The 25,493-nt window shown below is 37.9% G+C and overlaps 1 protein-coding gene across 1 annotated transcript; it reads left to right on the top strand.

The window, feature by feature from the left end:
* The first annotated feature begins 939 nt into the window (after nucleotides 1-939).
* On the top strand, nucleotides 940-25,493 carry LOC126162568 (ER lumen protein-retaining receptor). The gene is made up of 5 exons (XM_049919158.1): nucleotides 940-1,121; nucleotides 1,436-1,625; nucleotides 4,409-4,478; nucleotides 4,930-5,182; nucleotides 22,492-25,493. The coding sequence occupies exons 1-5, from the start codon at nucleotides 1,031-1,033 to the stop codon at nucleotides 22,524-22,526; spliced, it is 639 nt and encodes a 212-aa protein (XP_049775115.1). The 5' UTR covers nucleotides 940-1,030; the 3' UTR covers nucleotides 22,527-25,493.

The raw sequence follows: 25,493 nt of genomic DNA, 5'->3' as shown, positions 1-25,493 counted from the left end.
TTTATGAGAACCATTTCCTAAACAAAATATGAACCAGTTATAAAGGCACACTAATCTAAAATTCGTGAATAGACTTATTAACCGTGTCATCGGTCAGCTGTCTCGCGAATAATCAAAAATAATGCACAGCTGTGAATGTCCAGAATATTTAAACAAAATCCTACAACTCATGTCAATTTGATGCGTGAAGAAAACTAATTTTTCTACAGACCTAACATAGTAAAAGGATGTTTCCGTTCCTCCCGCGGAACTAGTGGCAAGTCTCTGAAACACGCGCACAGATGAAATTCGACAACAAAATGAACTGACAACAAGCAAAAGAAGCACACTACAAGCAGAAAGATGTAAGGATGTATTTAGAGAACAAAGCGACTAAAAATTCCTACTAAAACACGATACGGCAATTCAGATACAACTACGGCATTACTTTACCGTAAACGTCACTCCCAGACAAAGTTCCCAGCACGGAGGAAACTGCATGAACTGTTGTTGAACGTTTGCTAAAACTATTAAGTCCACGAAATCGTCTGGACGGACGCGCTTATTATGCGACCAACCACCTCAGGCCAAGTATCGCAACTGTGTGCTACTGGTCCCTCGCACGTTCATGTTTTGTTGACGTATGAGTTCCCGCGATCTGTCTGCGCAAGCTTGTTGTCGTAGACATCAAAGCACTTCAACGCAAAGACGTACCACGATTAGATATCCTTTGAATACAGCATGATCTGTGTGGAGAAACCTAGATAGATATTATTTTTTTACTGTAATTTCATGATAAATTATTTCCTGCTTTATTTCTGTATCGAACAGGTTCTAATATTTGGTTTAAAACATTTTTTTCTACAATATCAAGAGTTTTAGCTCGTGTCACCCATCATTCGTTTAGCTTGTTGCCAACCTAATAACCATGTACACAATGCTGTCATATAAACAACGTAGTAAAGAAGGCTACGAGTTTCCACGGTGGTGCCATCTGCGGCTAAGCCACGTCATATTTTGAGACTCAAACTCTTCAGTTTATTTTACCAAAATGAATATATTTCGACTAGTGGGAGATTTATCGCATCTATTAGCAATAATAATCCTACTGCTGAAAATATGGAAGACTCGTTCTTGTGCAGGTATGTTTTGTAGCGTGTATCATATAGACATTGTTAGTTGGCTGGTAGCCGGTTCGTCTACCGATAACCACCATAATAATGCAAATTAGAACGATAAATTTTGAAACTTTCTGCATCGAACTTCTAAATTACTTCTGCATTGTTATAATACGCCATTAGATGTGATTACACGTGCTTTTGTGTACATTATGTGTGAGGTCAGATTAACTGTCACACAGTGGGATATTGACTACTGTCCACGTTTGATTTTTCGCTTGCCAATAAAGACTCTTAATGTGCATAACGTTGTAATCGAAAACATGAATATGTTTCAGGGATCTCTGGAAAATCCCAAATACTCTTCGCGTTGGTGTACACAACGCGATACTTGGATCTCCTGACGTCTTATATATCAGCATACAACACTGCCATGAAGATATTTTTCATCGCTGCTTCCTACGCAACAGTGTACTTGATGTATGTCAAATTCAAGGCAACATATGACCACAATCACGACACTTTTCGGTGAGTTTGTTTGTATCCTGCAAGTGGATACTGTGCCTGTTATTTTCAACAGTAGACCTTTGTTTTGTGATCTGGCTAACTGCATAGCTTTTGCAATTGATATTCATTAATATTGTATTTATGTCCGGAAAATATTTCCTTTTGGATCATGTGAGGTCAAGTTTTTACACTTTCAATCTGGCTTTAATCTTGGCAAGTGATCTGTGGCAGTCTATGTCTTTCATACAGCATTAAATATAAATACACTAAAAGTAACCTCCCAAGTAATGCCTGTAATATATGTGGAAATTCAGTTGCAGCTTTGTACAGAAATTCTTTCCCACCCTGAAACAGCACTATACCTGTTGTACAGTGCATGCATCCCATGTTTGTATAGGAACCCCAATTTTCCCGCTGGTGAGTGATATCTTGAAGTTTGAAAGGCATTAGTAACAAGAAACCCTCGGTCCAACATAGAACCCAGTACTTTGATTTGTTAAAACACTCATATTTGTATTATTTCATAGTCACCTTAGTTGATACTTTGTGCTGGCAAATAATTACTTTTTTGATAGAGATGCTGTTCAACGTTGATGGCTTGTATCATGTTCTAGACTCTTTCTGGGTCAGTTGAATCAACTGATACCAGGAATCAACTTCGTCCCATAATATGATGATAGATAGTGCATGATGTCATATATGTGCTAATAGAACACTGATGATATTTCTTTTGTGTCTGTATTAGTTTTTGGAATGTAAGTGGGGGTGGCATATTGATCTTGTAGCATTGCCAGAGATCTATGTTTGATTGGAACATGAAAGTTTGGTTGTGAATTGGCAAAGCAGTAATGAACGTTTCAGTTAATCCCTACTTCCAATACCAACTGCTTGTTTAGTGTCTGATAGCCTCCTCCTACTCCCCTCTCCCTCTCGATATTTTAGTTGCGGTGATAGACTTTCATGTAGCATAGCCCAAGACCTAGGTCCGATTGTTAGATGACATTGTGGTTGTGAGATGAATTAAGAAAATTTGTGTTAAATATAATACAAATATCTAACACAAAGAAAAAGGCAAGGGAGAGATTATATAACTCCTACCTAATTCTGTATTGTATATTGTTTCCTCCATGGATATGTAATTTACAGGCATCTAAAGCATGACTTGACTGCAGTAATGTGGACAAATATAAATCAGTCTAAATTTTGAATGCTGAAACATCACGAAACTGTTCTGATATGTCTGTATTAAGTAATAGTTTATAAATGGCACTTACGTAATGTAGACATACTGTTTTCCCCAAGTCACACTTTGTTACTAAATGGAATAATATTTTTATTTCCAGCTGTTTAAAGTTAAATACCGTAAATCAACTGTTTAAGCTAATCTGAGATTGGGTGATGTCAGTTGCCACATCACCTAAACTGTATATTCTCACTGCTCATATATTCTTCAATCCATTGTACATTGCTGATCGCCTGCTTTCAAACTTGGATATGCAAGACTGTACTAAATCATGGTTCATATAGTTGTAAAGTTGTTTGTAGTCAGATGTGTAGTTATTGTTTTATTTATTTATATGTTCAGTCAAGCGAATGGCTGAAAGCTTGCCATGACGCAGTGTCTTCTGCAAATCAGTACATGTATTCATTTTTCACATTTTGCCACCCGTAAATGTAAAATGGCATTCTTAATAGACCAGTTGACTAGTCACTCAGTAAATGTCAAAACAACTCATGCTATATGAGGATATTTTTCTCGTTGCCTCCCTTCTGTTTTTTCTCTTCTCTCCAAAGTGGTAGATACAAGTAATGTCAATTTTGATGCAGTTTCTGGATATGACCATTGCCGATGCTTGCACAAATATGGGAAGTTGCTGAAAATGCAAAGTGCACATAATCAATACAGTGATAAGATCAGTACTAAATGTTTGAAACATGATTAATTTCCTACAGCTGACTTTCTCATTGTTTTATATTTTTAATATTGCACCTGGAAAGGAAAAGATTCTTGATAATACATTCTTCCAGAGATGACTGCTTCCAATGGACTGAGCGTCAATGCTGTCACGACCAGTATCACAGCTACATAATAAGGAAGATGGCAGCAACCAAGAAGCAGTCAGTTACTTCGTGACAATGGCCGAGGAGCTGTGGCCAAGAGCTCATGATGTATAACTGCTTGAAATGGCTGCAACCCCAGAAAATATCCCTTAGTCACGTTGTCGTGAGACCGTGCTTTCATACATTACACCTAGATGATAAATCGATGTGACTGAGGCAGGCACCATACCATTAATACTTTATTTCAACATTGCAGAAATGTCTGTTCTACCCATCCTCATTAACACACATTCGGAATCCACTTTCAGATATACATTTCTAGGATGGTTTAGTGCCATGTTGGTCCTTTTTAGCATGAAAATATATTTTTATTATACTGTTTCATTACTTGATTTGAATTTTCCTCATTTTTTTAATTATTTTCATGGAAGTTAACTTCAGTTCACTCATTATTTTCAACAGCTGCAGTGTGGATGCCCATTCATCTTATAGAGGGAATGTTAAAAAGTAGAACTGCGTATAAATAAGGGTACATGCACGCATTTTTCCGGAACTCCACCAGGAGAATGGTATACATTCCCACTCCCTCCCCACCCCCTTCCATCTTTCATTTGTGTGTTTTGGGGTGGGGAGGGATCCATTATGAGAAATGGGTGTCTTTGTTCATACTATTGTTTGTATTCCTCACGTGGTATTCCATGAGTGCATTGCTGTTGTCACTCATTATCTTTTCATTTTTACAGAATTGAATTTCTGCTAATTCCGGCTGTAGCACTGGCGCTCCTGATCAACCATGAATTTACAGTGTTGGAGGTAAGAATTAGCATTCAGCTATTAACCCCATAGTTACAACTATGCAAACAAATATTGCACTTCAGATTAATGAAATTAGAAATCAATAAATCAGTAAGTTGGAATAATGTAGATCTGCAAGAAATAAATCAAAGAACTCCAGTACGTCTCGCAGATAACCACTCAGCTGAAATTTATTTGTTCACTAAATTGTGCGTATATAATCCCTACATTTGGAGACTATTGTAATTATGCTGTCCTACAGACTTACGTGGACACTGTTTCGAACAAATAGATGTTATGTTTACAACCAAGTTTGGGGAGAATCCATTAGCAGACAAAGGAAAATTTTATAGATTATATGCAGCCTGTGAATGTGTCACTCATATTGTTACATTTATTTCCTCTTTTATGACAGAGTTCAAATGTTCCCTTACATGCAGCAGTGTGCAATTGTTTTGTGCCATTACAGGTACTGTGGACTTTTAGCATCTACCTTGAATCGGTGGCAATCCTTCCTCAACTGTTTCTGGTCTCAAAGACTGGTGAGGCAGAAAGCATAACATCACATTACCTGTTTGCTCTGGGAGCTTACAGAGCACTTTACCTACTGAACTGGATATACCGTTACTACACCGAAGAACATTACGATCTCATTGCCATTGTAGCTGGTATTGTCCAGACAGTACTATATTGTGACTTTTTCTACCTGTATATTACCAAAGGTAAGTGATAACTAAACAAAATATTATATATAGACAGTATGTCAGGCTTTCTCAAGTTAAATTTCCTGTTATATTCCTCCACTGTGACTATTACTCATAATAATTTAGATCATTGAACAACACTCATGTGAGACTGACTGTCTTTGATAGGTCCTTTTTGTAAGTAAATTTCAGATACTTAGTTAAACTGTGGTTTAGTTGCTTAAAGAATATGTTGTGTTTTTTACAGAAATAAATTTAAGAAAGAAAACTTTTGAAATTTGTACATTATGCACTTTGTGTACAGTCTGGACTGGGAAGAAATCCTTTAAGTGACTTAGATTGCCATGCAACATTGAGGATATGTAAATTTATATAACTCATGTTGCAGCAATCCTTGATTCAAGCTCTGGAATGTTTACAGCATCTTCTTTGGTGAAAGAATTTTGGAATACCATGTTCAGTAATTCCGCATCAGAGGAATTACCATCAGGAACTTTACCATTGCATGCACATAGTATATTGTTGCTGGTAAACTTTACATAAGACCAGAACCTCTTTGGATTTTCTGCCAGGTTTTGAGACAAAGTTTTGTTGTGGATACTATTAGAGGTATCCCACATTGAAGTATACAACAGATTTCAGGCATCTGTAAACTGTCGCTAAACCTAATAATTTTGCATTCTTTTAAATCTGGAATATTTCTTCTGTTATTTCTTTAGCAATATTCTCACCTGTTTTGTGTACCATTGTAGTTCTTTTCAATCTCATATTCATTTACTTGGTAAGGAGAGTTTCCCTCTCAATGGGAGGAAGGTATTACTATTCTGTCCTGAAACCAGGGAATGACCCACATATTTTAACTAACTAATGACAAACATCTCCATGAAATGGGCTGTGTAAGCTATTTAAATGAATGGTCAACCACCGTCTTTGTTGGTGCCTTGAAGCCGGAGGGCATATATCGTGATTCCAAAGTTGCTTTCGGGCTTTCTGATCCACTACAGATCACCTGGTTCATCTGGAATCTGCAGTGTTCAGTGCTTTCTCTCATCACCAACATCTGATTGCTGTGACTGCCTGGTGACATCTCATCCTATCTACATTTCATGAGTGGCATTTCTGGGGCAGTTTAATTTCCTATCTCTGTGACTTTCTCGGGTCCAGATAGGTTTGTTTCTCTGCAACCAATATGTACAGGAAACTGAAGTACCTCAGGAATTGGTTCCGAGTGTAATGCTGTTTATCACCATCAGTGGCACTGCAAATGCAGTAGGCCCCTCAGTCTCTCCATCACTTTATGTGGATGATCTTGCCTGTACTATGCCTTCGCATCACTGTGCTCCACTGAGCACCAGCTTCAGCGGGTTGTGTGGAGAGTGCATGATTGGGCTTCAAGTCACAGCTATCAATTTTCTCCTGCAAAATCATTTTTTCTGACTCCGGACTATGTATGTGCACCCAGTAATTTATGTTGTTGACCATTTACTTGAAGTCATTTAAACTTTTCAATTCATAGGTATTTTATTTGACAACAAGGTAACTTGGCTTCCATATGTCTGCCAGTTCAAGGCAACTTGCATGAAGAAGCTAAATGCTCTGTGTTCTTAGTAACTCGTCGTGGGGAGCACACTGCATTGTTCGTCAGAGATTTTACAGAGTGCTGATTTTATCCCACTTGGACTATGGATATGTTGGCTACAGGTTGGCAGCACCATCCATACTGTGCTTGCCAGATCCTGTTCACAACACTGTTGTGCGAGTGGCAATAGGGGCCTTCCGTACAAGCGCTTTTGACAGCCTCTTGTGGTCATTCCAATCCCGGGAGCGGAAAGACTTACCTTAGGGGGAAAAAAGGACAGGTATACACGCGCACGCACGCGCACACACGCACGCGCACACACGCACGCGCACACACACACGCGCACACACACACGCGCACACACACACGCGCACACACACACGCGCACACACACACGCGCACACACACACGCGCACACACACACGCGCACACACACACGCGCACACACACACGCGCACACACACACACACACACACACACACACACACACACACACACACACACACCCTGGGGATGTGTGTGTGGGGGGGGGGGGGCGCGAGTGTATACCTGTCCTTTTTTTCCCCCTAAGGTAAGTCTTTCCGCTCCCGGGATTGGAATGACTCCTTACCCTCTCCCTTAAAACCCACATCCTTTCGTCTTTCCCTCTCCTTCTCTCTTCCATGATGAAGCAACCGTTTGTTGCCAAAGCTTGAATTTTGTGTGTTTGTTTGTGTGTCCATCGACCTGCCAGCACTTTTGTTTGGTAAGTCACATCATCTTTGTTTTTAGATATATTTTTCCCACATGGAATGTTTCCCTCTATTATATAACATGTGTGTTACTTAGAGTTCTGTTTGTGCTTGTTCTGGTGGCTGTCTTAAGATTTCGTTTTCCTCTGATTGTTTAATTGATGCATGTTGTTCGTTGTTTGTTTGTTTGCTCTGGGATGTTTGAGTCCATTACTGTATTTTCTTCTTCTTCTGATTGCACATTATTTTGTTCCAGTATTTGTTGTAGTTGTTGTTTGATGTTTTCTAATTCTGACTGGGGTATCCTGCTATTTTTTATTATTACACGGATCTGATCAGCTAGTCATTGTTCTGTTAAAAATTTTAATTCCGGGTATCTGATAATAAATGTTGAGTATACTTGTGATCTGTCTCCAGTTGTGTTGGTTCCTAGGTTTGTTGCTTGGTAATAACAGAACATGAGGTGTCGATTAACTTCATCTGACCATCTCATCCTCTGTCTTTGTTTTCCTTCTAGGGAAAAACCTCTATTTGGATTTAAATCATTTTCCAGTTGGCTAGCAGTGTCGTTACCATTGTGGGCGGGCATAGGGTTCAAACGTCGTCCCCGACCATGATGGCGCTTGTCCGAGGCTTCTTTAGTTCTGTCCTGAACCAACTAATCACACTAAAAGGGGGGTTAGCCCTATTAGTGGTTTGTTCTTTTCGTCGCCTTTTACGACTGGCAGAACATACTGGAGGCCTATTCTTTTCCCGGGCCTCCACGGGGTTTATTATTATTATTATTATTATTATTATTATTGGCAATGGTTAGTTACAACTTATTGGCAGCATGACATCTCTAATTTCTTCCTGTTCTGAAGTAAGTAGTAATAAAGTGTCATACAAACAGTGAGTGTAGTGCACACATATTAACTTGGTTGCTTTTAAGTGGGAGTGTGCAATGTGGGTTAGGTTTCACTAGAGAAAGGAATGGTGCAGCGGAAGCATGTTTAGTAATGGGTGTCCGGTCCCAAAGTAGATACTTAACACTCTTTTCTGAGAAGGAGCTGTAGGTAACACTCTTGATGACTCAGAATTGTTTCATCATTCTATAAGAAAATGTTCCAATTGTGTCACTGACTCAGTAGTTCATTGTTCAATAAAACACCTACAAAAGCTAAATAATCATTTATCTTTTGTTATTTTTTAAATGGTGTTCAAAGAGAAAACTTGTTCATTCTAAAATTTTGTAAGGCACATCTGTTGGCGTGATCACACTTCAGGGTAATTGTATCAGAAAGATTGGAAACCATTGCCCTAATGTGTTGAACAGTAGGCAGTGCTCCTTCATTGCTTTTTACACATGCCAAACAATGTGTTTTCACTAGTAATTGCCTCGAGAGTTTTTCTATTCAGTGAACTACTTAGACACATCTGTTGTTGTATATCTGCAGGGTCCTCCAGAATTATTTGGTCAAAATGAAATAAGAGCTGGAGAGAACCAAAGTGTACAGTGATTGCTGTAATAAATGGGTTCACTTAGCATACGCATCGAGAATGTTTCCGAATCAGTTAACAGCTGAATCAGAAAACATCCAAACCTGTGTACCTGACAGTTGTGATACTTGATCCTTCAGTGATGTTGCACACAAACCTCCAGTCACAACGCTTTGCTTGGGAGAAGATAACATACCTGTGGATGAGAAACATTTATCCACAAAATATAATCCCAGTTGGGTGCAGGCATTGACAGTATATGATTGTCAAGTTTGAGTTCTTTTTACATGTATTGTTCATGTTTGAAAACACATTAATATGGAAGATCCCATTTAATAGTTGTTCATGTTGATGGGCCACTTGATGAGTACACCAGTTGTCCCTTGTATCTTCCTTTTAGGAGTAATTGGCTACCTAGCTAGTGCACACACCTCTTCAAACCATGAATATTTGTCACATAAATTTTTATGTTTTGCCACTGTGGATTTATCATGTCAGATTTATATGTGGCACTCATGCTCTTTTAGCTGTTTCTTGACCGGTCAACCTGTCCCACCAATGTAAACTTACATTCTCGTAGAACTGACCTAATAAACTCAAGGTGTGTGCAATGTATTGGTAGCACATCTGGTGGTCACAACAGGTTTATTATTTGTTCCTCTGATAGATAAATTTAATGCTCATTTGATGAAAAAAATTTCACCGTGTGCTCGGTGACTTCCTGCACATGTGGTAGTTACACCTCTTCATCTCTGACTTTTGTGTTCTTAGTAGAGATGATTTTAGTGATCAGTCCAATTAGTGATCAATAAGCTCTGGTGATACAACACAAGTGTACCATCTGGTGAGCTGTACAATTGCACATCATGAAATGGCAACACAGACTTCTTTTCTATTTCTGAAGGAATTCATAGAGCACAATTTTCCCATGGAGGCCACATGACAAAGGTATTGTCAAAATAGCAGTGGTGCAGAAGTAAAGTGTCAGTTCCTTGAAGGCTGCCATAAAGGGGTCTACTATTAGTGATTAACGGTGAATCTCATTGCTAGGTAATCCATTTGCACATTTTCCTTTCCACATGAAAAAAGTTATTGTCAAGTAGCATCGCTTGAACTTACATAATGTCTGGAGCTATTTGCGTATTTAAACTGTTCACTGTCTCCTCCAGTGGTGCATTTGTGAAGAGCAGCATTGTCGGAATCAACCATGTGCACTGTGGGCAAGGCGGAGTGTTTGTTTAGAAATGTGCAGAAACGGCCTGACTCCAGTGAATATGATGACATATTTGTCTGTGACATTATTTCCCCATTTATCTCAACTGTCCAAAATAATTTGTGTCCAAAAGTAAAATAAAAGAATGTTTCGAGCAACATGATTGCCTTTCTTGAACTCTGTTCTTTATATAGATATGATCAGTAGTACATCTTTTTTGACTAGCAGTGTATATTTTGTTATTTGATAATCCACCTCCTCTCCTCAAGACCACTCCAAAACACATCAGTGTCCTACTCACATAGAAATGACATTACGAGAAATGTAACACACAATTTTGCTTGTCATCCTGTGCTAGCACATCATCATACGACCTGGCCAAAAATCTGACCAAAAATGCTTCGACACTTGATGGAAAAGATTCCATCATATTCAGTACACTTCATCAGACTTGTAGAAAACGAGTCCATCTTGCCAATGGAATCGCCCAATTGACATGAAGGTGCTATTCATAAATGTAGTATTGGAAAAGACAGCAAAAATACTAAAAGAGCGAATTACCCACAATGTATGTAACCTTATGTGACACTGCTTGATGAACACTTTTAAAGTTGAAAGGAAAATCTTATGAGCAGATGGACTGTGTAGTAGTGGCATTGCCTATTCCATCATTAACAGGTGACATCTTTAGGGAAACATTAAACGAATTTGCATTTAATTTGTCATTTCTGCAACAAAAATGTTGGCTTCCTTAAATTGAAAGTACATTTCTCATTTGATCTCATAGAGAAATTGGTCCACAAACTCTACCAGTATCTCAATGTACAGCACCAACACATATGGTTTATGTTGGAAACAGGGTGTGGATGATAACACTTGGGCACACTATCTCCAGCAAGCCCACGAACAGTAATAGCTTTTTGTATTCTATATCCCACTATTAGCACCCTCACGAATGAACTCAGTGTCACGCGACGCTGGTTGACAGTGAAATGTTTTTGTGAAACATTGGGATTTTTGTGGTGTATATTTGGCTGCTGTTTTCAGCTAAAATACTTACAATATTTAATCACATGGAGTGTTGACAGAAATTTAGAATTTTTGTAAGGTATGGAAAATGTAGGTATTTAATTGTTACAATACCAACAGTATTTTGTGTTGAGGTTTGCAATGTAATGTGCTACAGAAAAAATGTTCATTGCAATAGAAGGGTACATGCACCCAGTGACAACCATGCAATCCAGGAAAAAATTTGGAAATTTTCATCTGGGGTAAACCCAGGAGTTTTTTATAATTCTGGGGAATTTTTTCATTGGTTCAGTTTTCAGTTAAATTTTTGCAAATTTAACTGCTAAGAAATAACAAAGAACTTTACTTTAGCCCGCTAATGCAAATACTTTAAAAATTTTTGGGCCCAAAAGACCAGTCATTCATTCTACTATTTAAAATTTTATTGGCACATTTGTGTTTGATATATCATAAGCGTAAAACGCATGCTAAAACAGACCAAGCTTCATGGTTAGTTTTTTGTATTTATTTTAGTTCTTCCATAGATTATAAATTATGCAATAACTATGGCAAAAAATATGATTATCCTTCAATAAACAAAGTGTGAAGTGAGTTCCTGAGCAATTTCTCATGTGACTGGCTTTTCTATGGAAAAATCAAAGTGCTAGGTGGAAAATGTAGTCAGCCAGGTGAACCCACATAATAGTCAGCTGCTGCAATTTAAGTTGTGCTCTTAGGATCCACCTAACCACACCCTCCGGAAAAAAAAAACAACAGATAATTTTTGATGACTAAAATTAATTATGTGGGTGAAGGCTTAGCCTTTAATGTAGCTGTGCTGTATCTATATTAATTTAAACCATTACCTTCTCCTATTTGTGTGTTCGTGCTACGTAACAATGATGTTGCTAGTTGCTGGCAAGATCATATGACATGAGCTATGATTGACTGACAGAAGAGCATGGCAATCTCAATTTCACTGCTTCAGAAGCTGTTGTGCTGTATTTGGTGGAATACTTTCATAATATGAAAATATACACTGTAAATGTTGCCAGTCATGAAAGATAAACATGTTGTTTTTCACTGGGTTTAATTCACTACAGTAGTACAAGTTTATATGCCAACTAGCTCCGCAGATGACGAAGAGATCGATGAAATGTGTGATGGGATAAAAGAAATTATTCAGATAGTGAAGGGAGATGAAAATTTAACAGTCATGGGTGACTGGAATTCGATAGTGGGAAAAGAAAGGGAAGGAAACGTAGTAGGTAAATATGGATTGGGGGTAAGAAATGAAAGAGGAAGCAGCCTGGTAGAATTTTGCACAGAGCATAACTTAATCATAGCTAACACTTGGTTAAAGAATCATGAAAGAAGGTTGTATACATGGAAGACGCCTGGAGATACTAGAAGGTATCATATAGATTATATAATGTTAAGACAGAGATTTAGGAACCAGGTTTTAAATTGTAAAACATTTCCAGGGGTAGATGTGGACTCTGACCACAATCTATTGGTTATGAACTGTAGATTAAAACTGAAGAAACTGCAAAAAGGTGGGACTTCAAGGAATGGGACTTGGATAAACTGACTAAACCAGAGGTTGTGCAGAGTTTCAGGGAGAGCATAAGGGAACAATTGACAGGAATGGGAGAAAGAAGTACAGTAGAAGAAGAATGGGTAGCTCTGAGGGATGAAGTATATACTAGAAGGTATCATATAGATTATATAATATTAAGACAGAGATTTAGGAACCAGGTTTTAAATTGTAAAACATTTCCAGGGGTAGATGTGGACTCTGACCACAATCTATTGGTTATGAACTGTAGATTAAAACTGAAGAAACTGCAAGAAGGTGGTACTTCAAGGAATGGGACTTGGATAAACTGACTAAACCAGAGGTTGTGCAGAGTTTCAGGGAGAGCATAAGGGAACAATTGACAGGAATGGGAGAAAGAAGTACAGTAGAAGAAGAATGGGTAGCTCTGAGGGATGAAGTAGTGAAGGCAGCAGAGGGTCAAGTAGGTAAAAAGACGAGGGCTAGTAGAACTCCTTGGGTAACAGAAGAAATATTGAACTTAATTGACGAAAGGAAAAGATATAAAAATGCAGTAAATGAAGCAGGCAAAAAGGAATACAGATGTCTCAAAAATGAGATTGACAGGAAGTGCAAAATGGCTAAGCAGGGTTGGCTAGAGGACAAATGTAAGGATGTAGAGGCTTATCTCACTAGGGGTAAGATAGATACCGCCTACAGGAAAATTAAAGAGACCTTTGGAGAAAAGAGAAACACTTGTATGAATATAAAGAGCTCAAATGGAAACCCAGTTCTAAGCAAAGAAGGGAAAGCAGAAAGGTGGAAGGAGTATATAGAGGGTCTACACAAGGGCGATGTACTTGAGGACAATATTATGGAAATGGAAGAGGATGTAGATGAAGATGAAATGGGAGATATGATTCTGCGTGAAGAGTTTGACAGAGCACTGAAAGTCCTGAGTCGAAACAAGGCCCCGGGAGTAGACGACATTCCATTAGAACTATTGACGGCCTTGGGAGATCCAGTCCTGACAAAACTCTACCATCTGGTGAGCAAGATGTATGAGACAGGCGAAATACCCTCAGACTTCAAAAAGAATATAATAATCCCAATCCTAAAGAAAGCAGGTGTTGATAGATGTGAAAGTTACCGAACTATCAGTTTAATAAGTCATGGCTGCAAAATACTAACACGAATTCTTTACAGACGAATGGAAAAACTGGTAGAAGCCGACCTTGGGGAAGATCAGTTTGGATTCCGTAGAAATATCAGAACACATGAGGCAATACTGACCCTACGACTTATCTTAGAAGCCAGATCAAGGAAAGGCAAACCTACATTTCTAGCATCTGTAGACTTGGAGAACACTTTTAACAATGTTGACTGGAATACTCTCTCTCAAATTCTTAAGGTGGCAGGGGTGAAATACAGGTAGCGAAAGGCTATTTACAATTTGTACAGAAACCAGATGCCAGTTTAAAAATTGCAGGGGCATGAAAGGGAAGCAGTGGTTGGGAAGGGAGTGAGACAGGGTTGTAGCCTCTCCCCAATGTTATTCAGTTAGTATATTGAGCAGTGTCTTGAAAGGAGGATATAAGATGAGCATCAACGAAAGCAAAATGAGAATAATGGAATGTAGTCAAATTAAGTATGGTGATGCTGAGTGAATTAGATTAGAAAATGAGACACTTAAAGTAGTAAATGAGTTTTGCTATTAGGGGAGCAAAATAACTAATGATGGTCGAAGTAGAGAGGATATAAAATGTAGACTGGCAATGGCAAGGAAAGCGTTTCTGAAGAAGAGAAATTTGTTAACATAGAGTATAGATTTAAGTGTCAGGAAGTCGTTTCTGAAAGTATTTGTGTGGAGTGTAACCATGTATGGAAGTGAAACATGGACGATAAATAGTTTGGACGAGAAGTGAATAGAAGCTTTCGAAATGTAGTGCTACAGAAGAGTGCTGAAGATTAGATGGGTAGATCACATAAGTAATGAGAAGGTAATGAATAAAATTGGGGAGAAGAGGAGTTTGTGGCACGACTTGACTAGATGATGGGATCGGTTGGTAGACATGTTCTGAGGCATCAAGGGATCACCAATTTAGTATTGGAGGTCAGCGTGGAGGGTAAAAATCGTAGAGGGAGACAAAGAGATGAATACACTAAGCAAATTCAGAAGGATGTAAGCTGCAGTAGGTACTGGGAGATGAAGAAGCTTGCACAGGATAGAGTAGCATGGAGAGCAACAACAACAACAACAACAACAACAACAATAATTTCCGAAAGTGCCACGAAGCTCTGTGCCGGTGCATAAAACCCTTCACCGTTCAATGGATTGATAAGTTTTACAGCTCCATGGGGAAGTATATCGCGACTTAACTCAGAAAAAATGTACTTGCACTGGGGTTATAGTGCATTTTTAACCAGAAAATTTGGGAAAAATCCAGAAATTTTTGTTTCTTCTCCACATATACACCCTGAATAGTCTATATTACAGCTACCTATATATTTTGGTGATATTGTAATGTTGAGGCTTGTATCTTTCTTTTTTCATACAAACTTCATCAGCGAATGGTAAATAGATTGGTGCCTGCTTGTGCAAATTTTACAATTTCAGGTGGTGATATTAATTGTCCTGACCAGTTACGATACATCTGTATCAAGCTTGTAGTGCAATAATGGCAACAGAAAGTCTCAGAGTTTGTCAGAGCAGCATATTTCCCATACTTAGGTGCAAAAGGTTTGGATCTTGACAAGTTATGGCTCCATATCAAGTGTGTTCCAGCTGTGAGAAAGGGCTGCACCTTCCTATGCAAATTGAACAGTTGTGCAAAAGTCAAACACTGATCTCAAAAAGTCTGGTCAGTTCTATTCGTTTCAAAGGTGGACTCTAGAAAAAATTCTGCCTTCATTTTGCATAAAACTTGATTTTGTGAAACAATTTATTAAAGTCATTTGAAAAGATGGTGACAACTTTGAAGTGTGTGTCAAGTAAATTACCATGGCTATCAGAAGCTAAGATGAAAGGAGTGGCTTTTTTCAGACCTGAAGACAAAGTGAATGAAATTTAAAGATCATCTGGAATGTACTTCAAACAAGTTTCTTGGCAACTGCAAAGATCTTTATACAATGATCAGTAAGAAACATGTTGGATAATTTCAAAGTATTAGATGCCTCAGTGGGCTTGAAGCTGCGCTTTCCAGCCTCCCACTCAGCTATTTTTTAGAAAATTCTGGGTGCTGTGAGTGAGGAACAGGGAGCATCAAAACATTTTAAAAAATCTAACAGGGTACCAGGACCAATGGGATGTCCGCTTGCTAGCTAAATACTGCTGGATGCTGTACAGTGCACAAAAGGTAATGCAACATAGATTTGAGGGGAGGGGGAGGAAGACACATTAAGATTTATGCCTTTGTATTAGATCCAAAGAACATAATACTTCATTATAAGGTTAGTAGTGACTTTATCACTTTTTAATATAGTTTTTTCGAATGTACTCGTATGTCTTTTAGAAGAATTTTCTGGATCATCATCAGTAGTTTTTGAAAAAAAATTATGGCATTTCTTAGCTTATCAAAAAAAAGGGAATCACATAAAATTATTAAGAAAAAATAGCCATGTATTAATTTGTATATTTGTATAATTTGATCAAGAAGGTCCTCAAGTATGTGACATTGACAATATGAACTGCAGAAACTGTGTAACCTAATCAGAGCTTATTAACATGAAAAAGAAACAATCAGTAAAATCAAGTCTACCAGGAACAAGAGTGATAGACAAGTTAATGTGGAACATGTGCGCGCCACTGTTCTCTTATACATGCAGGGAGTCACTGATTGGATGTGGTTTTATCACAATGTGGCTATGAAGCTGCTCTGCTGGGAAAAAACAAGTTAGAGATCAAAGGTACTTTTCAGATGCTACATATACCAGGAGTTTATGAGGTTAGCTGCAAGTGCTTTACACTTTGCAGCCTGTCAGGACATGGCTAAAAGACTGCAAGCATCACATACAACTTGGATAGTTTGGATAGCCTGATAGACCCATAATGACAGAACATTAAAATTCGTGTGGCAAAGATATACAGTTTAAAGAGTGTTGCATGCTAGCTAGGCCACCAGCTACCTCTAACGGAAAGATATAGGTTCAGATTATTTATTGCCATTGACCACATACAGTAGAATAGGCTTTTACAGTGATAGTAAGATACAAATATTGATCATGTTACATGTAAAAATTAAATAATTAACATTATTATTAAATTAAATATCTTTTATACAGTAATAATCTTAATAATTAATATCAATTTTGTCAGTATAGTAGAACTCTTTTATATGATACATTGGTTTTTTGTTAGCCAGTCATATAATTATATTTTGAACTTTTTAAAAGGCAGGGATCGAACGGAAAGAGGAAATTTGTTAAAAATTTTGAGGGCATTTACTTTATGAAAGTTTATTGCTATTATTTTTATTATTACTAGCCCGTGCCTTGGAATGTCAATGTTTGCCTTATTTATATTATTGTGTTTGTGAATTGTTTCCCTGATGATACATTCTTTAATGTTCTTCCTGACAAAGAGTGCAGCCTCATAGATATTCAAATTCACCACTTTTAGTATCCTAAGCCTGGTAAAAAGAGGGCTGCAGTGTTCTACAGGACCAGCATTACACATTACACGAACATGTTTGTTTTTTTATCTGATATGAGGGGAGTGTTCCCACATAAGCTTTTGGAGGGGACTGATGACCTCAGGTGTTACGTCCCATAGTGCTCAGAGCCATGAGCTTTTGGGTTTTGTCTGGGTTACACACAAGTTTATTGGTTGCAAACCAATTCAATGCAGAGTCAAGAGTTTCTTGTGTAATCTTATCAAGGGTTGGGATGTCATGGTGTGAAGTAAGTGGAGTTGTATCATCTGCATAGCCGATTACAGACTGTGATACAGAATGGGGCAGGTCATCGATAGCCATAATGAAGAAGAAGGGGCCAAGGACAGAGTCCTTTGTCACACCTGTACCAATCTCTACAAAGGGGGAATGCTTATTTCTAATTGAGACAAACTGTTTTCTGTTGATCAAATAGGAAGAAATTATTGCTAATGTAGAGTTTTGTACACCATAATACTCCAGTTTTGTTAATATATTTCAAAGGAATGCACACACACACACACACACACACACACACACACACACACACACACACACACACACACACACATCCATCCATCCACACACATACAGACACAAGCAGACATATACAGAGGCCATTAAGTCAAATCATCTTTGTTTTATACATATATTTTCTTTGTTTTTATGTCTTAGTTGCCATAACTTGCTGGTTTACACCATGGTGTTCCAACACATCATCATCATACGCAGTTCTTCAGTATCCTCCAACAACAACTTTACATACTGCTAGTTAATCAGTGTAATAATACTATTTTCACCACTGGCTACTTGTGAGAGAATACATTCCAACATGTGAAGATTTTTCTGGAGCTTTTGGGTTGTGTGTGAAACTTATTATGGTCTGAACTCAACCTGCACTTATTGCATAATGTGAAGCAAAACTGAAGAAGATATCGTTTGATGTTAGATAAAACATTTTGTTTCAGTAAGGTCTTCTCGGTTTACAAACAGTGGCCTTTCAAATAAATCACTCAAGCTTTCAATAGCCATTTGCGTGATCGTCATTGGGAGTTAAAATCGCTGACTGCTTGGACTGGCACAGAGTCCTGTTTATATAAGTGTGATAGCAAGGTCTGAAATCTTCCGTGGGTGGCCAAAGTGATGTATGCATGGAAGACAAGTTGGGCAATTCATAAAGCTGCAGCCCACCTTGGGACAGAGGGATGTCAGTTGGGACAAAGGACAGGTGCCACATTTGAAACTTGTTCATGCCTCTATGCAAGTATCTTTCCTTTGCTTTTGCTTGCAGTTTAAGGCCTGACCCAATCAAGTTCTCTTTGTTTAATATATTATGAGTACTGTTCACAACACTTATCAACACTGCAAATGGTATGTCGTATTTAAATGCTACAACATTTACTGAATTATATCATACACTCCAGGAACTCGGACCTACCCCCCCCCCCCTCTCTCTCTCTCTCTCTCTCTCTCTCTCTCTCTCTCTCTCTCTCTCTCTATTCGTTTAGTCAGTTCCGACTCTTCGTGACCCCATGAACCAAATCACGCCACTTTTTCCTGTTTTGCACTTTCTCCCGTAGACCTTCCAGGTTGGAACACATTACTTCTGTGATGCCATCGATCCATCTCATCATCTGACATCATCTTCTTCTAGTTCCTTCAATCTTCCCCAGCATTAATGTTTTTTCCAGCGAGGCATGCCTTCGCATTGTGTGTCAAAAGTAGGTCAGCTTTTGTTTTAACATTAGACCTTCCAGGGAGAAATCCGGTTTTATTTGCTCCAATATTGATCTGTTGGTTCTCTTTGCAGTCCATGGAACTCTAAGAAGTTTCCTCCAACACCACAACTCAAAGGAGTCAATTCTTCGCCGTTCAGCCTTTCTAATTGGTCCAGGTCTCACATCAATACATCACAACTGGGAAGACCATAGCCCTCACAATACAGATCTTTGTTGCTAGTGTTATATCTCTGGACGCTATAACCTTGTCAAGGTGTGACATCTCCTGTCTACCGAACAACAGGCATCTCCAGATTTCATGGCTGCAGTCGCCATCAGCAGACATCTGGGAACCGAGATAACTGAATGTGGTCACTACTCCATGGTTTCTCCTACTATATACCATGAATTGGTAGGTGTAGTTGCCATAATTTTCGTTTTCTTAACATTCAGCCTAAGACCAGCATTTTCACTTTCATCTTTCACCTTCAGCAAGAGTGTTCTCAATTCTTCTTCACTTTCTGCCAACAGGATAATATCATCCGTGTACATAAGGTTGTTTGCATTTATTCCAGCTATTTTAATTCCTGTTTCTCCTTCATCTAACCTTGCATTCCTCATAACATTTTCTGCATACAGATTGAATAAATATGGCGACAGTATGCAGCCTTGCCGGACCCCTTTGTGAATCTTTATCCATTTCATTATTCCATACATAGTTCTCACCGTGGCTTCTTGGTCATGGTATAAACTCCGTATCAGATGAATGAGGTGATCCGGTACACCCATGTTTTTCAGTACGTTCCATAATTTGTTGTGATCGACGCAGTCAAAGGCTTTGGCGTAGTCAACGAAGCAGAGGTACACATCTCTCTGGAATTCTCTTGCTTTTTCCATAATCCACTGAATGTTAGCAGTTTGATCTCAAGTTCCTCTTCCTTTCCTAAATCCAGCTTGTTCTTCTGGTAGCTCTCGATCTAGTATTGGCGAAGTCTATTTTGTAAGATTTTCAACAAGACTTTGCTAGCATATGAGATAAGTGCGATTGTTCAGTAATCTGAGCATTCTTTAGAACTTCTCTTCTTTGGAATGGGGATGAATTCGCTTTCCAAAATATCTGGCTCTAGTTCTGAATTAACATTAACATCAGCAGTAGGAGCCCTGTCATTATGCAGTTCTTTCTTGTATAGGTCTTCTACATATTCTGCCCATCTTTCCTTAACATACTCTGCTTCATTCAGATCCTTCCCATTTCTACCTTTTATCATTCCAATTTTTGCCTGGAGTTTTCCTTTAATTTCTCTAATTTTCTTATAAAGATCTCTTGTCTTCCCCATTCAGTTACTATCTTCAACTTCTTTGCACTGTTCATTAAAGAATATATTTTTATTTCTTCCAGCTAATTTCTGAAAAACTTTATTTAATTCAAACATAGCTGATCTATCTCCCTTGATTTTTGCTTTCCTTCATTCTTCTGCAACTTGCAGTGCCTCAACTGATAGCCATCTAGCCTTCTTGCTGTTCCTTTTCTTGGGAATGTGTTTCTCTGCGACCTCCTTGACAGTGTTAGCTACTTCTGTCCACATCTCTTGTGAGCTTTTTTCCTCCAGCTCTAATACATTAAATCTGTTTTGCACCTCTACAGTGTAGTCGGAGGGTATAGAGCTAAGGTCGTATCTGCAAGCTGGGATACTTTTTGCTACATTCTGAAGTTTCAGCCGAAATTTTGCAATTAGTAGCTCATGATCTGATCGGCAGTCAGCCCCAGGTCTTGTTGTAGCTGACTGAACCGCACTCTTCCACCTCTGATTATAAAGTATGTAATCAATTTGGTTCTGGTGTTGGCCATCTGGCAAAGTCCAGGTGTATAGGTGTCATTTTGGTAGTTGAAACAGTGTATTAGTAATTATCAGTGAATTTTCTTGGCAGAATTCTAGGAGTATCTGTCCTGCTTCATTTGTTGTACCAAGACATTTCCCTGTTATACCTTCTACAGCTTGATTTCCCACTTTTGCATTCCAATCCCCAACTATGAAGACGTTATCCTTTTTTGGTGTTGACAGTAGTAATTCTTGTAAATCTCCATAGAACTGGTCAATAATTTCCTTTTCAGCATTGGTTGTTGGCACATAAACTTGAATTACTGTGATGTTGAGGGGCTGACCTTGATGTCTGATGGACATCATTCTATCATTTTTATTTTTGCATCCCATTACAGCTTTCCTCACTTTATCACTAACTCTACTCCATTACCTCTGTTATTGTGCCCAGAATAATATACCATAAGGCCATCTAAAGCAAATTATCCCATGCCAGTCCACCTCATTTCACTTATTCCCAATATGTTGATGTTAATTTTCTCCATTTCTCTTTTCACTTTGTCTAGTTTTCCTTGATACATGGATCTTACATTCCATGTTCCTATGCAGTGCTTCTCTTTGCACCATCTTACTCTTCGTGAAGCTCCTCTCAACCTGGTTCCCCCCGGAGATCCGATCGGGGAACTTGAAACTCCGAAACATTTTGAGCTGAGCAAAGCCATGGGGTTTTCTTGGGATAGTTCAGTGGTGGTTTCCCGTTGCCTTCCACTGTCCTCCAACTTCTATCTGCTCACCGACTCAGTTTCCCGCTGGGGTTGGTTACCCAACCTTCCGCTGAGTTGCTCGGCTTAACAGGGGCACCACGTGTAGGTAGGAAGTTGGAGAATTGAGGTGACAGAAGCTGTGAGAACTCTCTTGCTGAGTTCTTGTAATCGCGTATCACCCCCATTTTATGCCCGAGTCTCATGGTGTCTGCAGAGACCCCCCCCCCAGGTCATTTCCTACTTTGTCATTTATGGGGCGCAACATATCGCACATCTTAAAGACGAGCTGGAACAACAGTCCCAGTCTGCATCTCTGCAACACATGTCCTGTCTCAGTAATGATTTCCCCTCGGTATGGAAGCAATGCAGCCAGCTTGGCCTCTTCCACTTATTCACAAGATGTCATTCGTCAGTGCCGCCAGAAAGCTTTTGCAGTCTCTCTTTTGCTGTAACCATTTACCCTGGCCATATGCCTCAAATGCTGAAATTCCAACTGTAAATGATTGTAGTCAAAAGTAATTTTTGCTCAAGAACACACATTGCTGTCTTGAAAATTGAAGTACTGAATTTGCAGTAAATTTTCACAATGAATATTGTCAAAAATATATACACGTGTTACAAAATAAAATTGTTCTTAGAGCTTAGTAATGTGATTGTCCTTAGACAAAAGCAGTTTAATAGCAGTGTGGCTCATAGGGGTTAAATTGAGAAATACACACTTTCCTTGATATTATGACAGACAACAATAAATTAGATATTTGTCATAAAAATATTCAATCTTACCTAATAACTACATCATATTCTCACTGTGTAAACACTTCTGTTTCAGTTTTAAAGGGAAAGAAACTACAGCTTCCAGCTTAAGGTGCAAAGAACGTAAAGACCTCTGTTTAAATTGAGGTTGAGCTTGTTTTATGCCAAATGTTAGTCATCTGTGTGGAATTAGCTGAAAAGAGATGACGACTTATGAAGAATATGATTGTGAAACACTAGTGTTAAGTGCACAGAAACATTTCATTAGTGTCATGCTGTTTGCATGAAACTGAAACTGTAAACTTAAATTCACTTACATATATGCACATCGTTGGACTCATGGATGAAGTTTCATTAACATGTAGTTTTGTAACAGATGTTTGATAATTTAATATACTTTCATTTTAGTAGTCTTATTATTCTCAAGACTGCATGTGAATATGTGTGAACTTCATGTTACGATTGTGTATGAATATAAAGCAGTTTCAGAAAAAATACTTCATGAAATTATTTGTATCTAAGAAGTTACCATATGGAATTCTATTTCTGTTTGTTAGAAATATTACAGTATAGGTGTACAAACATGTTTTGCTAAACTCAGTGGGGTGAAAACATTCCTGGTAAAGGTATCTTAAATGTGAAGTAATTCAGAAAAATTGTCACATTGGCTGCTATTTCTTAATTTATTTTCTTGTTTACAAAGAAGCTAATGAAAGAAGCACATTACAGACATAGTTTCTAACTTGGTGCATTTACTGTACAGTATTTTTAAGTAGTATGTATGCTACTTACTTGTACCATATACCACTTCTAAGAAAAAATGAATTGCGTGATTGAGATTTGCTGTATGACTGTGGCTGTTTATTTCAAAGCTGTAAAAAGTTTTAATGTGTGGTTTAAGTTGTGATGACTGTTTTTGTACCTCATGCTGTAAAAATTGCTGTATTTTCTAAAATACAATTTGACATCAAATGAGTCCTGTTCAGTGGTTAAGACAATAGTAAGAGAATATTTACAGAGATAGTAGAATTCCACTATAGTATTCTACTAACTAATTTCAAACAGCGGTGCATATCCATATGAGCATTTGTCATTATATGGAAAGAGGAACTAAAACAAGTTTTATGGGTATTCAAGGGGTTTTTTCGGGAATGGTTTACTTAATGCAGTGAGAGAATAATGGCACTTGGAGAAAAAACTATAGTACTTACCAGATAAATGGAATGATTGTATAACTAGTAGCAATTATATTTTGTTACTTGTAATGTTGTTTCATAGATGAATATCAGGCATGAATGGCCAGTTTAAAAAAAATGCCATAAATGAATAGACATTACTGTATGAAAAAGACATAAAATGTGTATAAGTTGCTCCCACAACAGTGAACACCTGTTTCACTTGCTTCATAATTCTTCCACTAGAATAATGTGTTGTGTGGAGATCTCAGTGTTTAACCATCCTCCTTACTGAATATCTGCATTCAGTTTCTTTTGCCTGTATTAAATCTCCAGAAATGTTTTGTTTCTTTAGTTTTATTCCTATTGTCTGTGTCATTACAATAGCATCAGGTATTCTTTTCTCTATTCTTATACTTGAGAAATGTGTTTGATATTGAGCTTCCTATAGTGTAAGATAGTCAGCAGTTATTGCTATACTTCTTCCTTGGACATGAACCTTATCATACATATCACTGTAATGCAGTTACTGACAAGGGTGTTCCTTCTTGCCATCTTTCCATAATGGTCAGTGTGAACCATCAGGTTCTACATTATTTCCAGTATCTTCTGTGTGTTGCATGTAAGGTTTTTGTAACCAAATGCCTTTATCACCAGTAGCATACTTCCAGGTATTCTGCCAAGTTGTTGGCTGCATTTTGTGCTCAAAATGCAAATAATAGCTCAGTAGAGCACCAGAAGCAAATTATTAATCAGTCAGGTGGAGAAAACCAGAGAAATCATCGTCTACATTTGCATTTGCTGGTTCTTTCTCCCTCCCTATTTGCATTTCACCAATTAAGTATCCTCTGCAGATATTTGCAGCCAGAAAAATAAAAGAAATATAGTTTTCTTTCTAATTTAATTTTTTTCCTTAATAATCTTACTATTGTGAGAATCGAATTCATCTTCACTTTTAGCAATATAACTTCATCACACACAGCTACTTTTTTAGTTCGCAAATTTTAGTAGCTGGGAACAGACAAAGGACAATTTTTGTGTTATGTAAGTTACAAAAAAAATGCGTTGAACTAAGCACCTGCAAAATAATGGAAATAGTAAGTAAGCACTGGCTACAAACACCAAAGGAAATGCATATTGTCATTGTCTCTTCACAACTTGTAAGTATTTTTGGCATGTGGAGCCACTTTCTTTGGTTATCCAAATACAGATGCTTTTGTTATATGTAAAACTGGTGGTACTGTTTGCATCTATTGCTCTGTTAGCTGTTGTGTGTGAAATTGAGCTCATTTGTATTAATGAGTCATTTTACCAGAAGCTACTCAGAGAAAATGTGTGTACTTAAATGCTTCATGAACTTTTATGTCATGCGACATATGTTTTGGAATTAAAACTTTATATCAAGATGGAAACAGACACATGTACCATTTTGAATTAGCAGGAAACTACAGTATGAGAGACACACACAAATAACTGTTTGTGCTAATCAAAGATTGTGTTCTGAGAGTCATATAGTGTAATTTCATCGCAATCATACCTGACCTTTTTAAAAATTATAGACGTTCTTGGATTTGAGTGTCATAGTACATTTATTCAGAAAAACTTCCCACATTTTATATTGTTTTGTATTAATTCTACCAACTTATTTCACAATCATTCATCAGTTGGAGATTGATGCTGTACATGGCAGTAATGGCTGCACATTAGATACCTGTATTCAAAGCGTATGGGTTAAACAATACAAATATTATCTGCCTCCAAGAATGTTAGTTCTAAGTATAATATAGATTCTTTTAACTATTTATTGGCTAGTACAGCAGTTTTCTACAAAGTATTGTCTGGTGCTGCAATCACTTTTTAAGTTTATGAGATGTGTTATTTTAATATAATGTAATGAAAATGA

The sequence above is a fragment of the Schistocerca cancellata genome, chromosome 2, assembly GCF_023864275.1.
Source record: "Schistocerca cancellata isolate TAMUIC-IGC-003103 chromosome 2, iqSchCanc2.1, whole genome shotgun sequence".
NCBI classification, from domain to species: domain Eukaryota; kingdom Metazoa; phylum Arthropoda; class Insecta; order Orthoptera; family Acrididae; genus Schistocerca; species Schistocerca cancellata.
This window is presented reverse-complemented; position numbering and strand designations above follow the sequence as displayed.